At 38.3% G+C, this 15646-nt stretch overlaps 2 protein-coding genes across 3 annotated transcripts; one reads left to right on the top strand and one right to left on the bottom strand.

Annotated features, from left to right (window-relative positions):
• Positions 1-295: 295 nt before the first annotated feature.
• LOC137935961 (ribosome biogenesis protein BRX1 homolog 2-like) lies at positions 296-14615 on the bottom strand. 2 transcript variants are annotated; one of them, XM_068780411.1, is made up of 10 exons: positions 14566-14615; positions 6581-6842; positions 6206-6453; positions 5985-6126; positions 5657-5735; positions 5410-5534; positions 2775-2876; positions 1744-1812; positions 1558-1656; positions 296-811 (listed from the first exon to the last, which is right to left on the bottom strand). In XM_068780411.1, the coding sequence occupies exons 3-10, from the start codon at positions 6397-6399 to the stop codon at positions 680-682; spliced, it is 942 nt and encodes a 313-aa protein (XP_068636512.1). In that variant the 5' UTR covers positions 6400-6453; positions 6581-6842; positions 14566-14615; the 3' UTR covers positions 296-679. The 2 variants fall into 2 exon arrangements, with proteins under 2 accessions (XP_068636512.1, XP_068636511.1); XM_068780410.1 differs by having other exon boundaries at positions 6206-6444; positions 14566-14614.
• On the top strand, positions 11309-14385 carry LOC137936454 (IRK-interacting protein-like). Its single transcript, XM_068781139.1, has 2 exons — positions 11309-11923; positions 12320-14385. Exons 1-2 carry the CDS (start codon positions 11714-11716, stop codon positions 13826-13828), a joined length of 1719 nt encoding a protein of 572 aa, XP_068637240.1. The 5' UTR covers positions 11309-11713; the 3' UTR covers positions 13829-14385.
• Positions 14616-15646: the final 1031 nt, after the last annotated feature.

Here is a 15646-nt window from a genome sequence, read left to right as displayed (position 1 = left end):
CCTTCAACACCAATCCAATCTTATCGTTGGATAAAGCTAAAACCTCTAGTACTGTTATGAGCAGATGATTCCCATATCTATAAGGAGAAAGAGTTAAGCAGGCCCATCCCATTGGACAGGGGTACCAACATTAGTCTCTATCAAAAGCAACTTTACTCAAAACCCAAGGGTCAGACATATTTGTTTATGAATTTGAAAACAACTATGTTTAGCCTCCACGGCGTGCCAAACCCAGGTTACCTCTTTTCAGCCTGTCAACCTTGTCTGGTACATAACAATAATTGAAGATCACCTATTTGGCATTCAATGGTACTTTGTTAAGCTGTTGTGGAAAAGCAGTTAACCCTTACCCCCTCCCATTTACCACCTGTCTACAACTTCCAAGTAACCACACTTAGAAATTTAGAATGATGAACTGAACTTTTCACCTTCAGTTACAAATTGACAAACAAAATTCAGTTTTCCTGATAATGAAACTGCTTTTTCTGTTTCATTACAGAATGTAGTAATCCATTGTGTTCTAACGAGTCATGGCCTCAGGCAGGAAAATACAACACATCGGTTATGTTTCTCTACCGATGGAAAAACGAATAACAGGGCTAACACCAAAATAGGCTCCGCATGAGCCACATGTGCTTTTAAAAACAAATGAGCTCAAGAAAAGACTACAAGGAAGGCATCATTCCTTCCACAGGTCAGTAAACTCATCAGGTTCCAACTGATTCTCCAATTCATGAATCTTCCTCCTTGTTTTTGCCTTGATCTTCTTTGCATATTTCCCAGCCTTTTTCCTCTTCTCCATAGATCGTATCTGAGGTAATGCAGCAGAATATATTAGTCTCTCTTCTTTAATGCATAGTCCAAACGCATGAAAAGCACCAGATTTCTCATTTGTTATATGGGTCTCAGATCAGAATAACCTCCTTGTTTGGATGTAAACAATTCTCGGAAGGTAAGAATGTCAGGTTCCAAAAACAGTGAGGTAGATCGGCTTCCACACTAACCTCCATCCACTTCAACATCACAATGGGTTGGGGTCCTTTGGGATGTACCCAACCTCATTCCACTACTGGTTAAGGTGTGACAACCCCACCACTCCTATTTTTAAGGCTTTTTTTTGCCTGGTCACTTTACCAGGCCTTGGTGCCATAGTATACAAGGAAATCCTTCATAAGATTCATATGTAGGAACTGCCATCAGGCAGCTGCTCACACAGGAATTTATTGCACCAGGGAAAACTTTATTTATGTATGTATATAAAAGTAATTTTTGTAGTTTGCATTTATGCCATGTAGATTGATCAGGTAAGGTAACTCAGATCGCTTGATCCTCATAATTTTTGGGGCCATCATATTCCTACAGGTACTAATGGTCAAGTTACACACTATTGACATGAGATATGATATGGAAATGGCAGAAAGGATAAGGCTAAAAATCACTTCCTACTCGAGATGAAAGTCGAGTTACACACTATTGACATGAGATATGATATGGAAATGGCAGAAAGGATAAGGCTAAAAATCACTGCCAACGCAAGATGAAGAGTGCGAGATTTACCAGGTTTGGGGACAGGAAGAAAGGGTTCTCATACAATGTTGGGCCACCAAAACTGCCAGCAAATATTTTTATCGTCTGTAAACAAAATCTTGGACCAACCTGTCCACAACCGAGTAAACGGGCTAGTAATTAGAATATTTATCACCCAATCAAGGATAAATGACAAATCGAATACTCATTACAAACCTCTATAAGGGTCATTTTATCTAAACCCCCATGCTCCACTTTATCTGCAACATTGTGAGGGACAGAAATCTGCAACAAGAAAGGCTGTCATAACTCAAGGGCATAAAACCTAAATTCCAAAATTTACAATCTTAAATACATGCTAAAACATTTTTGAGGACAGTCAAAAGTAATTTTCATGAGGATAGAAATAAAAAAGAAGAAAAATAAAAACTGGTTATAGCTAACCTATTTGGTTCACATTCTCATAGATACAAAGGAAGAAAACAAGCATTCAAAAAAAAAAAAAAGTGGGGCATAATCCACATTGTAGGGTCATCAACCTGTAAACTCTTTTCCTAGAGGTTTTCTTGCCCTAGGTTTTGGTCGGTTTTCAAAGATAATGTATTGTTTTGACAGTTCAGATATTAGAATAGAGGCAAGTAAAGTCTTTTACCAAAACCAAAGACCAAAACAGAAAATTAGAGTACAAAGATGTTAGTTGGAAATTTACACAAGACATTTGGCAAGTGCATACTTAATAATATTTGAATATTTCACAGCAAACTGAAACTGAAGACATCAGATAACAAACGAAACAAGTGAAGACTCTATTCATCTTCTTAAAAGTGATACCAGAACCAGAGATTTATGAATGACAGCCAAAAACCTAAAAGTTTGGTACTTGGAACTTTAGGAGCAGCAGAAGCCACCAGATTATTAAAGATGATATTCCCTTTGTGCTGAGAAGGGGCTGATAAGTGGCAAATGGAATTGCAGAAACTTCAACCCCTTTGAGAAACTCAATCAGTTAACCCTTTTCATGTGCTGTATCTTTGAGCTTTATATTGGTACTGTTTGTCAGTGTTGTAGCTTTCTGTTGATCAACACTAGCAATATTTGGTTAATGTGAAGGTTGCAGCTGCCCCTCAAACAGAGCAAACTAACAACTGAAGCACTGGAATTTTATTTGATTTTAATGTTTGCTATACCCCTCCCCCACCCACAAAAAAAAAATTAAAAAAAAGGAAAAAAAGCAAGACAATAATAACCTGGTAATTCCGAAACCATATGTGGTCATCAACTATTGAAAACACAAATACATGATCATGGTATGGTTTGGCTTTCCTATGATCCTTTGGAATCCCAAAAATCTGCAAGAAAACAAAAACCGTCAGGATGTCAAGACTAAATCGAACTAGAAAGGCATAAAAACAAAAATAATAGTTAGAAAAAAAACATAAAAGACTAGCGAGGCTTCACCAACTTCTCTTAAAGGAGTTGCATCAAAGCATCAATGTGAAATGGTTAATCAAACACTAAGACAAAAAAAAAAGACAACTTCATGGATTTTCAGAGAAAAAGATTTTCAAAATTCAACAATTCTTCAACAGATAAAAAAAAATGCATTTCAGGTTTGAACAGTTTTTTTCAAGGAAAACAACATTGAGAGTCATTGGAGTAACGTATTCCATTCTGCCTTGATTTATGTGTTACTAACAAATAACTATCACATCAAGGTTCCCTAGTAGTATTGAGGATTTAGGGCGCCTCTAGACCTACGATTAGAGGAAAAACTTTCATTCAAATGATAAGATCCTTTGTCTTAAACTTGCAAAATTCATTTAAAGGCTTATAGAATTAAGCATGAAAACAGAGGGAGGAAAGGATCAAGCGTATGGAGAATGGAATGCCCAAATACAAAGTCTGGACAAGAAACCGCATCTTTGGGTAGTTCATCAGCAAAACTATTAGCAGCACGTGGTGTATACTGCCATACAACGTGAAAGGAGTTCCAGATCACCTTGATTTCTTCTGATATAGTGATATGGGTTTCATCTTCCAAGGGGAGGAGACCTTTCTTTAACAAGTTAATCATTAATGTTGAACCTCCTACCACTACAGAATTAGAGGAAGTTCCAGATATATAGCTTCACTCCTGCTAGTAGGGCTTCCATTTCAGCATCTATAGAATTGCAATGACCTGCTGGGCCTGAGTAGACAATGGGAGTTTGACCAGATGAGCCCCCTACCACTTCAACACCAGCTGGCCTGCATTACCCATATAACTTCTGCGAAGTTCAATTACAACCAGTCGGGGGGAGGGAGCCAAAGAAATTTCAACTTCATGAGATCATCCAAGCTTGCATCTAAGCCATCCAATATCAACTAACACAACACTTCTTGACATTCACTGAATAAAGCCTGAACTTGACTCAACTACCTTTGATTATTGTACATTAATGACTGCCCAAATTATGCCACTTGATGCAGACTCCTCTTTTTATAATTAAAATGAAAAACGTCCTTATGAAAAGTTATACCAACTAACCTACAAGATATTGCACTTAATGTTGGGAGAATTTTAGTCTCAAGATCCTCTTTTCACCATGTTTTAATGATAAAAACATTTGAAACTAACAGTGCATTTTGAATAACTAACACTTGAAACTGTCTGGGGCCTCCAAAAAAATTTTATTTGAATGGTGGGACTATTCAGAGGTTGGAAGAAACAACAGGCAAAACAGGAATACAAAACCGTGGCATTTGGGTTCCTAGAAGCCTGGCATTTTCACACCACTTCTCGGGCATTCAAATGCCGGAAACAGAAGCTGCCCAAAAGTCTCTGCATTTGAATGTCAGACCAGCATCCAAATGGTGACATGTTCCATGTTAGCAGTTAGCTTGTGTAGCCTTCATTATTGTTGACCTTTGAGGTCGGGCCTTTGCGGACATAGGGTGTAGAAAGGGTTGTGTACCTTTAGCCTTGTTTGGTGATATAAATTTCTTTGAGGGCATTGACATAAATTGGCTTTTGTATCCTTAAATGTAAGTATCACGTGGCCTTTTCATAAAGGATTTAACTCTATGGTGTGGAGACACCTTAAAGAGTGGATTAGTGTCCTGAATTTAGGTCGAACCACTATAACAAACTGTTAATTGTAGTTGATTGAGGGATAGTATACTTGCTTATAATTGGAATTTGGGGAAGTTTTCTTGTTCAAAAAGTCCTTAATGACCTATACACTCTCCCTCCCCCAAAAAAAAAGAAGCTTATAGCAAAAGATTATCCACCTCACCAAATTTCAAATCCACTAAAAAGATATTTCTTGGAAATACATAATACAAGTCTACATTACCCAAACCAACCTAACTTTCTCCAGTCAAGCACACATGCAATCCATGGTTCAGCGTATCATAATATCATCAGATTGTTTAAACCAATATCAGTGTGTCAGCTGTTGATACTAAGTCTTTTACCAGCCAAACTGTATGAGATACTCTGCCACCGGCTACAGATATAGTGAAACTTGAAGCAATCTCCTAAAACCCATCCACCATGCAGAAGCCGAGCAACACTACTTTCATCAAAATACAAGAACGGACAAGATGAAATTCGTGAACATATTAAATATTTAAAACCTTTATTTTGCTTGACTGTCTTATCTCATGTCTCAACAAAATCTTGAATAAAAGAACAATTAATGCCACAATGGATGCGTAACTTCATTTGTTCAGTTAGTCAATGTGAATCATTTATGAGCATAACAAAGCGCTTATTGACCACACAACTCTCATACTGTCCATGACTAACTCAAGAGAAATAAAATTTCCATTTAACATAGGGAATAATTGACAGTTGAGTATACCATTCTCATGGAATACTAGAATTGGAATACAGTGTACCTGTATGAGTAACTCCTTTAATAGCATCCAGTGAGGCTCTTTATCAAAGTTGGACGAGAAAGTCAAAATTGGCCGTGATCCTTGCAAGTGATTGCCAGTTAGCTTCAACTCTTCCATTGTATGAACTGAATTGGAACAGAATAAGAATCATTATGGAGAATTTTCTTTTATGTGACAGTAATTATTAATTAAGTACTAAAGAATATGGTCTTCAGAGGTAAGCTAGAGCTGCAATTGAAGTCATTACCAGCTTTAACCAAGAACTTTATGGATGGTCCATTAGGACATTTTGCCATCCAAAGATAAAAGTCTTTTTGTTTCCTGCACTGATATTAGACATTGAAACATGAAAATGATCACAAAAACGAAATGAGAAGAAAACATGATACAAGTCCAAAATACAGATAAAAGAAACATTGCTAAGAGGTAAGACACATAGCAATTGAAGATTCCCACAACAATGTGAATCTTGCAGTGGTTATACCACCTCGACAAGGGTCTCTCCCAAGAGATCATTTCAAACATCATACCTATGAAATGGGAAAGCTTATGTACATCAGAAGAGCAGGCGTTACCTCAAAAAACAAGCAAGATGAGCAGCTTCTCAGCTCAACCAATTCATTTAAAGTCGCTCCTTTGCTTTCCTTCGATTCAACTTTGTTATCTTTTTTGCAATGAGGCAAAAGTGAAACCATATTCAACATTAAATGTCGATACCTGTGAAGTTTTAAAATTCTCGTTACAGAATAAAACAAATTCCAAGAAACAATGTCAATAATTAGGGTAAGCAAGTCACCTGAAAACAATGCGACGGGAACACGTGACCAGAACCTTCTCCCTGTTTCTAAAAGTCGAAGAATCATTCTTACTCTCAACGCCCCCCTTGTCTTTCCACCCTAATAGAGTACGCTTAGGCCGCACAGGAGCGACTTCTTCCTTTTTGGGTTCTTCAGGATGCCCTACTTCTCCGTGCTTTCGCTTCTTCCCCATTTCTCCAATTCTAACCAAAGTTGCTTAATATATCCAAACGAAATTCTGGAAATCCTAATCATCAGTTATAAAATGCCAGCCAATAGAACATAAATTAACGTTTGTTCCGACTTGAGATTAGCATTCACTTGTACAAGAAAAAGCACGGAAAGTACGTCAACAAGCAGGGGAGAGAGCTTACAATTAGATAGACCAAGTGGTTGAACCAATAGCCGCGGACAGCTGAGCGACTATCAGTCGATTCTTCTTCCCTGTAACTAGAATCCAAGCGTTTAACACCAACAAGGATTTAGGGTTTTGGCTCAACCCACACACACTCCGAACTTCCTCGGAGCCTCGAAGTAGAAACTAGGGTTTTACAACTTCCAATGTTCTGCGCTTACGATGAGTTTTTGACCCATGAGACTTTGGAGAAAAAAAAAATTATTTCCATTTCTCTTACCCTTCAAAATATTGAAGTGGGTACAAAAATAAGTAAATTATAATAAACATTAACTATAGTCAAAATTAAAATATAATCAATTTTTTTATTATTTTGGAAGTTTGAATAATAGTTCCAATAATCTTCTAATTCTTTATACAATAAATGCTAACCTTACAAATTTATATTTAAGTAGTTGCATCCCCCATTCCAATAGTTCATATCAAATCAAAAATAAGAACTATTTGTTTTAGAATGACATTGAATTTATTTAACATTAAATAAAATAAAAATAATAGATATAACATGGGATAAAGTAACAAAACAAAAGGTAAATGAAATTCATAGAAAGAGAAAAAAACTTGAGAGAAAAAACTGGCCTTGAAAGAGATAAAGTTGAGAAAAGTTGTCATTCTGAAAAACAAATCTTCAACATGAAAATAATAGAAAGTCGGGAAACTATGGACATGGAACAATGCATTATAAATAAAAAAGAAACACGAAAACATGAAAAAATATCATGTTATGAAAATAAGGTACTAAACTTACTTGAGTTATCGAGAATTCTATATGTGTGTTTTTTTTCAACAACTAAAACTCCCTGGTTGTGGATACGGAACAATTGAGATGAAGAGAATAGAGTGAGTGTTACTTAAAGCAACATTAAAAAAAATTAAAAAAATAGCAATATAAAAGAAATAAACAAAAAATAGAAGCAATGGAAGGGTTAGAGATAGAATGAAAACAAAACTAAAACTAAAAATAAGAAAAAATAACATAAGAAAATGAAACTAAAGAAGACATATGTTTCAATCTTGTGAATTGTTGTTACATTCCCTTAGAACTTCTATCACAGTGATATCTGATTTCGCTTGGTTATTTCTCTATGATCCTTTGTTATCTTACCTTACCGGATGTAGCAGAGGTGGAGGGTTCTGTTACTGCAACGGAAGCATGATTATTTGGTTTAGTATTCCGTTTATGAGGCGCTTTAGTAGAATCCCACCATTCTGGATACCCAATAAGTTCATAACATCTTGACTTTGTATGCCTAGTCTCACCACAGTGAGTACAAATATGCTCTGGTTTTTATTCCTTCGACATGATGCAAGAAGATCGGTGATGATCACCCAAAAATACTGGTCCGGTTTGCTTTCTATTCGCTGGGTTAATCCGGTTTGGATCTCTGATTCCGGTCCAGTCAAAGAACTAGTCCAGTTCGTTTTTTGAATAAGACTTCATCATTTATTTTTTATTTTTTTTGGTTTTGGTCCGGTCTGGTCCGAAATCTGGTCCAATTTGGCAACTCGTCAGAAAAATAAAACGCGGGACCTAAGTTAACGGAAGCAAAAAAAAATTGTACCTTCGTCTTCTTCGTCGAGACGTGCAGCTTCGTCTTTGCCAGCGACGATGGCGGTTTGCTAGAAGGTCAAGTTGTTGCTCGGTTGCAGTCATCGGCGGCATCCAGAAGGTCCGTCGGAGTAGGGACAACGATTCGTCTTCGTCTAGAAGCACTAGTGCGGCTTTTCGTCTTCGGTGACATTTGGGTTGTTGTCTGATGGAAGGCCGAGCGGTGGCTCAACTGTGGCGACTGGCGGAACTTCCGAACAACGACTGAGATTACGGGACAGAGTTTTCACTCTGTTCTTCAGTGACTGAAATTTCGGGACAGAGCTTTCGCTTTGTTCTTCAACGACGAGAAGGAGAAAGAGAAGGATTCTCCTGCTCTGATACCAACTAAAGAATACGACTTCAATTTCTTTCATATTTTCTCATTCACATCATCAGCTTAAATAGCCGTTTACATAATATACATGGAAGAATTATGAGTGATTAACGGGATTACACAATCACCGGATTTACAGAATATTTACATGATTTCTCCTTAAGGGAAGAAATCTCAGAGTAAATCTTAACAGATTTCATTATATGATCATTGTTATCTTTTATTGATGTTTCTTTGTTATAACATCTTTGATTTCACTTAGTTATATCTTGTGAAATATCAACATAAAAAACCATAATGATCAGTTTTTTTGAAACTTTCTTCTTTCTTCCATTAGCCCATTCGACCTAGCCCTCCTTTTTTTCCAAATTACCTAAAAACCTAAAAATTATCTACTCACTGTTTTCCACATATTTTACCTTATTTTAGAGTCCCATTAGGTCCACATCCATTCACAAAAAAAAAAAAAAAAAATCCATATTCCTACATCTTAGGAAAAACCAACTCGTCCCTCTATTTTCTCTTCCCACCTATTATTTTCTCACCCGATCTCTCTAACTTTCTCTCAAGTTATTTCAGCCAAACCCATGACCTTGGATTTTCCTAAATCACATCCCAGGCCTGCTAAACACTCTCTCCCTTCTTTGCTAGTCAGATAACCCCCTCCACAATTATTACCAACTCATCAAGATTTCCTCTATCCCACATGAAATTTTATCACATCAACAACGACACCAAGCACAAAGAATGTCCCCTTCACAAGATAGAGGTTATATCCTACAATACAGCAAGTCGAGGGAGAGTGTTAAGAGAGAAATTAAACTATTTTTAAAATTAAATTCAGAATTAATTATGTAATAATTTAGGAAATTATTTTTGAAGCCCCCGAAGCGGATTTCTTGTCATCGAGTGATCCTGCCCAATCTACATCTGAGAAACATTTTATGTTGCAATGACCATGATTCTTATAGAGAAGTCATTTTCCTTGAGCTCCTTTTAAATATCTTAATATCCTCTCTAAGGCTCGCCAATGGGTAAGTTGTGGTTTGTGTATATATTAACTCACCACACTCACTGCATATGGTATATCTAGTCTTGTCACCATGAGGTAGATAAACTTTTTCACAAGCCTCTGATATTTACTTATATCAATATTTTTTCAAGAACTTGCACACAACTTCACATTAACATCCATAGGAGTATCTCCAGGTCGACTCTCCATCATCTATGTATCTTCTAGTAGTGCTTCAGCACAAAATAACAAATGGTCTCTCCAACAATAAATGCTTAGGAGTTCACATTTTCATCATCCTTAGTAAAATCAAGTCCATTAGAGAGACATTCATAAACCATTGTACCGTAGTTCTTCGCGGATAACCCCAAATTTTGGTTTAATAGTTCATCCCAACAGAGGACCACCATACTTGTTCAATTCATCTCTCTCATCTAGGACACCATGAGGAGGACCTTGAAAAGTTTTGATATAAGCAAGAGGAATTCATAGATCCTCCGGACACAAAGCTCATAAAGCTTTGAAACCAAATACATTGCCTAGAGTAAACATGTTAGCAATAGAACCCTCTGCAAAAAGGCCCAATTACATTGCCTAGAGAAAACATGTTAGTAATAGAACCCTCAGCAAAAAAGTCTAAAGGGCAAGCTACATAAGCAACATATTGATTTTCCTCCCCATGAATGGGCTGGATGTGGTAGCATCATTCCATTGTAACGATCAAGGCTAGTAAGTCTATCAGTCCACACAGTTATCCATGTACCAATAGAAGATTCAGCACCTACCGCAGCCCCTGCTTCCTCAGGCAGAACCCTCGGTTGAGTCATCTCCGCAGCATGCGATGAAATAGACCACTCCTCGAAAAGGTAGACAGCAATACGTGCTAGCGTCGTTTTTAGTGTACGGCTCTAGAATAGATAGGTCCTGTGGTCCTGGACTCACTCGAACACTTTCGAATGTGAAGACAAACCCTTACGGCTCTCTCAAAAGTTACCTTTCCCCAACAGTTAGATATCAATTTTCTTCATATCCGTGTCCTTTCCCCAACAGTTAGATATCAATTTAAATTTACATTTGGATTGCCGAATTCAAAGGGAAGAAAAGCGAGACCTGCTTTTTTTCAGGCTTGTGGAAGATGACAAAACTCTTAACCTTTTTCTTATGGAGTGGTTATCTTAACGACACCAAAGCGAATAAAATATTCCAAAAGCCGTCTGTGGGAATTCCCAAAACAATTCTATATTACTTCTCTTCGTTCTGCGAGATACATCTGTAGTCAAGAGAAATTCCATCATATATTCTATTCCCTTCTGCTCGAGATGAACATGAAATGACGAAGGGGAACATCCCGATAAAGAAAATCATCCGTAGTCATTTCTTAAATCCCACCCTTTATCTTCTGTAGAAAGTATGAGTCCAGATCGAATAACAGGGGCAGTCGAGTGGGAAACTCTTGGTCCCCTCCAATTATTTCCGAAGATTCATGGATTCACCACTTTAAAGGACAACTGTTCTGAAGCTATTGGATTCTTCTGTCACCTCGTCACCTTTCGGCAAAGGAATTACAACTGGAGACCCGATTTTTTCTCCGAGGACTAAATTGCCCATCATCTCTGCCCCATTTTGAAAAAATTCTCATCTAATTTCTTTCTTTCTTCTACTGCACATCGTGATGGAGAGATTATAAACCCATGAGTACTTATACTCTCTTTTTACGACAGTTAAACAGTTCTTCTTCGTCGGTGGGATTATCATGCTATAATTTCTTGCAATAGGTGAGAGATCATTCATCGTTCTCTTGATTCAATTAGATAAGTGTTATTCGGGGAATGCTTCCTGCAGCGGGGGTCAGAGGGCCTTTTTGTAACAGGGAGACAAACACCGAAGCACTTATGTTGCTACTCTTCTTCCCACATGCTGCTCATTCCCTTGATAACGGAGACAAAAAAATGGCTCTGAGTTGTAAACGCCATCTTTTGAGAGCAAAGTCCTATTTTTCTGGTACCTAAATTCTGCTCTAGATAGAATCCCTGCAAATCAAATCCGGCCGTTGGATACTGGTCCCGTCTTTCTTCGTCGTCGTCGTCATGCTGGTCTGTTCCTCGCCTTTTTGAAGCGCACCTTCCTACAGTCTCCGGGTTCTTCTGACTCTCTCATGGCTGCTCAAAATTTCCAAGAAAACCATGAAATAAGCAGACAGGAAATTCAAGCTGCCACTGCCAAAGCTGTTGAGCTGAGAGCTATACATGCTGCTCTGGTGCAAGGGACCAGTCCTGCGAATCTTAGACTTCCCAGCTCCGCCTCTCCGTCCGTTGCCCGCGCTTCTAACCAATTCTCTGCTCAGGATTACCCATTATTTACCCCGGTGAGCCAAAATTTCTCTGCCCTGCCTTTCCCCTTATAGATTGACTCAAGCTTTTATTTCCTGTAACAATGTTTTGTTTATATTTGGTCAGATACGCACTTTTGTTTGCTTGTAAAAGGATTTTCCTCATGGGTCTGCCCACAATAAGCATCAACAACTCTTTTTTGTTTTTCGACTTTCAAATGAGTCGAGTCTCTGTATCTTCTGAGAAAAGCAGGCAAATTGGTTTTGTTTTACTTCACGCCCATCAATCTGCTCTTTTTAACTGAAAATTTAAACAAATATGCTGTGCTAAAATCTTTTTAAATTCTTCACTTCTCTTCCATTGGTGATAACCGTTATTTTCTCTTTTCTTTCATTTTTGCATCGCAAAACTAATTTGGCTGAGCTTGATAGAGTTACGAGGAGGAGGCCTTACCCGGTTATCAACAAATCCGTGCGGAGAACCGGAGATTCTCAGGTATTTGGGACGGGTTTGGGGTGGAAAGAGGAGGAGAAGACAGCGAAGCATATCACAGTGACAGTAAAAAGAGTTTGAGAAACGGATTTTCTTCCGACTTGGTTGGTCGTGATCTACGTATTTGTGGGCCTGAAGAAAGCAGATCTTTCAAAAGCTCTTGCGTCGATCACATTAATGTTTTACAAACTTCCCCCGGTACAGAGATTCTCAAATCGGGTCGAAGAGCCAGCCGAGAAGAACTCAGAAGTGTCGCTACTTGCAATGCCAGCAAACCAGCTGCCATTAGTAGGGAGACCGAACCCGATAATAGGAACACCAAGAACTACAACACCGTATTCCCCCTGACCGACTCCAATCCCTCTCTTCCTTCGCATCCCAAGAGCAAAGGGCCGATTCTTTCTTGGCTGTTTCCAAGATTTAAGAAGAAACCTAAGGCAGAAACTTCCCCTAATAGACTGGAATCTGAAGACTCGGGTGTTTTGACAGTTGAAGCGTTGAAAAGAGAGCTACTAGAAGCTACTGAGAACCGTGACGCAGCATTAATGGACGTTTCAGAGATGAGATCTTCCTTAGGCGACCTACATAAGAAGTTATCGCATTTGGAGTCTTATTGTGATGAGCTGAAGAACGCTTTGAAACAAGCCATACAGGGACGGGATGCTCAGGTCCCTGAAAGGCCTAATCTAACAAAGGGAGGTAAGTTAATTGAAGGCCGAGATGGGTCGATGCCAGTTACACAAGAAGCAATGGTGGAAGGTTTTTTGCAGATAGTTTCAGAAGCAAGGCAATCCATGAAACAGTTTTGCGAAACTCTGATGGGTCAGATTGATGAAACTGATGAGAACTTGATGGACAAGCTAAATTTGCTTCTGCAACCACATAATCTCAATCTAAATCCCAAGTACTCGAGAGGGGTCTTATACCACCTTGAAGCTATTATAAACCAGTGCATCCACCAGGATTTTGAAAACTGCGTGTTCCAGAAGAATGGCTTCCCCAAGGTTCTAGACCCTGAGCAAGATCGACAGGCGAAGTTCTTAGCATTTGTTGCTTTAAGGAACTTAAGCTGGAATGAGGTTTTGAGGAAGGGAACCAAATACTACAGTGAAGAATTCAGTAAGTTCTGCGATCAGAAAATGAGTTGCATCATCTCCTTACTGTGCTGGTCAAGACCCTGGCCTGAACAGCTACTGCAGTCCTTCTTCGTTGCAGCTAAATGTGTTTGGTTGCTCCATTTATTAGCATTCTCCTTCAATCCTCCACTGTCCATTTTGAGGGTGGACGAGAACAGACGCTTTGATCCACTCTACATGGAGGATGTTCAGTTAGAAAGGCAGAGATCCCGGGCTCAAGCCAGTGTTAAGATCATGGTAATGCCAGGATTTTATGTAGGGGATAAGGTGCTTAGATGCAAAGTTCTTTGCAGGTACAAAACTGTAGCCTAACAATTAAGTTTTCGTGTTCTGGTTTACTGGAACCTTGACCTTTCAACCAAACCTCTTGTTTGTAACTGGGTATTGAGGATTAGAGAAACTACAAAGTCTGTTCAAATCGGTTCTCCTGTTTTCCACTTGCTGGAGTTGTCCTAACATCATCTAGTTTCTTCTGCTCCAGAGGGTTATCTAACTTTTACTGAATTATTGGCTCATAACCCAACCTTGACTACTGGTGCTCTAGAAATGGGTGAATAAGTGAAAACAAATCATCAGACAGGTCAGAGTTTAATTTTGAAGTATTCATGTTCTCATCTTCTCCCACGTCTATATATCATAATGGAGTCTCCACCATGTCTTGATGGGGTTCAAAATGCTTAGTAGCAATGTCACCTTCCACCCAACTCTTGTAAACATTTTCGCATACATGTAGAGGGCACCTATCCCCTCCATTTCCATCTATTCTCAACTGTAAATCATGCTCAATGGGTTCACGATGTTCAAACAAATAGACAGGTGACTAGTAAGCATTTGGATTATTGAGCTATTAATATAGAAATTGCTTTTTTAATGCAGGTGTTCTCGCTGCAAATCACTATAGTCTGCTCATTTATAAAAACATAAACGGAAAACAATGGGATGCCAATATGTGATCCCTCCTCAAGGCAATAAAAAGAGTTAACGGCGATAAAAGGATCAAGATAGGGTTTATGATCAAATACTCTGTGGTCACCCCCATGCGAGCTTACCGCGGCTTTAAGCATGGCAGTGTCGCCGGTGTGAGTATTATGCAACCCGCTTTCTGAAAGCTCTCGACATTTTCTTTGACTTATAACTGTAGCTTGCCTTTAAAGAGACGAACAAAGAGAGCCGATTATAGTACCAAGTATTATCATCATTATATTGGTACGATAATAGAGGAAAATCAAGATATTATGCATTTCCGAATGCCATGCCTGGCTCCATTACATAATTTACCAGGAGTATGAGTAATTTATAATTTAAAAATAAAATATATATGTTAGTAGATAATTTTTTACTTGATCAAAGAAGTACTATGAAAGAGTCATATAAAACCCCGAGAACAGTGGCCGGTGGAACTAAGTACATGTTAAAACTTAAGATTCCATGATCTATAACCACAGTCAAAGACGATTAAGAGGTAAAAAAAATAAGAAGAATTGTCGAGAGAAGGTTTTAAGAGAAGAAGAGGAAAAGTTGTGAATTTGGAGAAAAGAAAAAGAAGAATAGGGTAATGGACTTGTCTAATCCCTGCTTCCCCCCTTTAAGTTGTATTTAGAGATATCAAAAGTATTAAAATTATAAAAATATTTTTCACCCGATTAAGAGTGAATAAGAGACATAAATCATAAACTAATTATATCAGTGTCATATTTATAAGATAATTTTTTTTTACCATCATGCCACCATTGTGTTGGCATGTGTGCCTTCTCCTTAGTTTGTGGGCTTAAGCTCATCTTTCACACACTTGGACGTGTCATCTTCTAATATTCCCCCTCAAACTGGGGGTGAGAGAACATAAAAAAACATTCAGCTTGTTGTAAATGGTGTATAAGATCTTCGCGTATAAAATGGCAGTCCACCGTATCTTCCAACACTCCCCCTCAAGCTGGTGGTCTCTTTGTTCTATTCCAAGAGACCCAGGTGGCATAATATAAGAGAGTAAAATCATTCTTAATCGTAAGACATCGCTCCATAGTCCAATCAAATGGTCATAGTCAAAAATACATTCCGCTCAATTTCACATGCGAAAACGTAACCCTTGTGTGGGGCATAGAGTCTACCCACTTTCATAGGGTAGCTAAAAAA

This window comes from Aristolochia californica, unplaced genomic scaffold (genome assembly GCF_029961685.1).
Source record: "Aristolochia californica isolate CCGP_79_NKW_82.1479 unplaced genomic scaffold, dmAriCali1.0.hap1 SCAF_7, whole genome shotgun sequence".
Taxonomy (NCBI): domain Eukaryota; kingdom Viridiplantae; phylum Streptophyta; class Magnoliopsida; order Piperales; family Aristolochiaceae; genus Aristolochia; species Aristolochia californica.
This window is presented reverse-complemented; position numbering and strand designations above follow the sequence as displayed.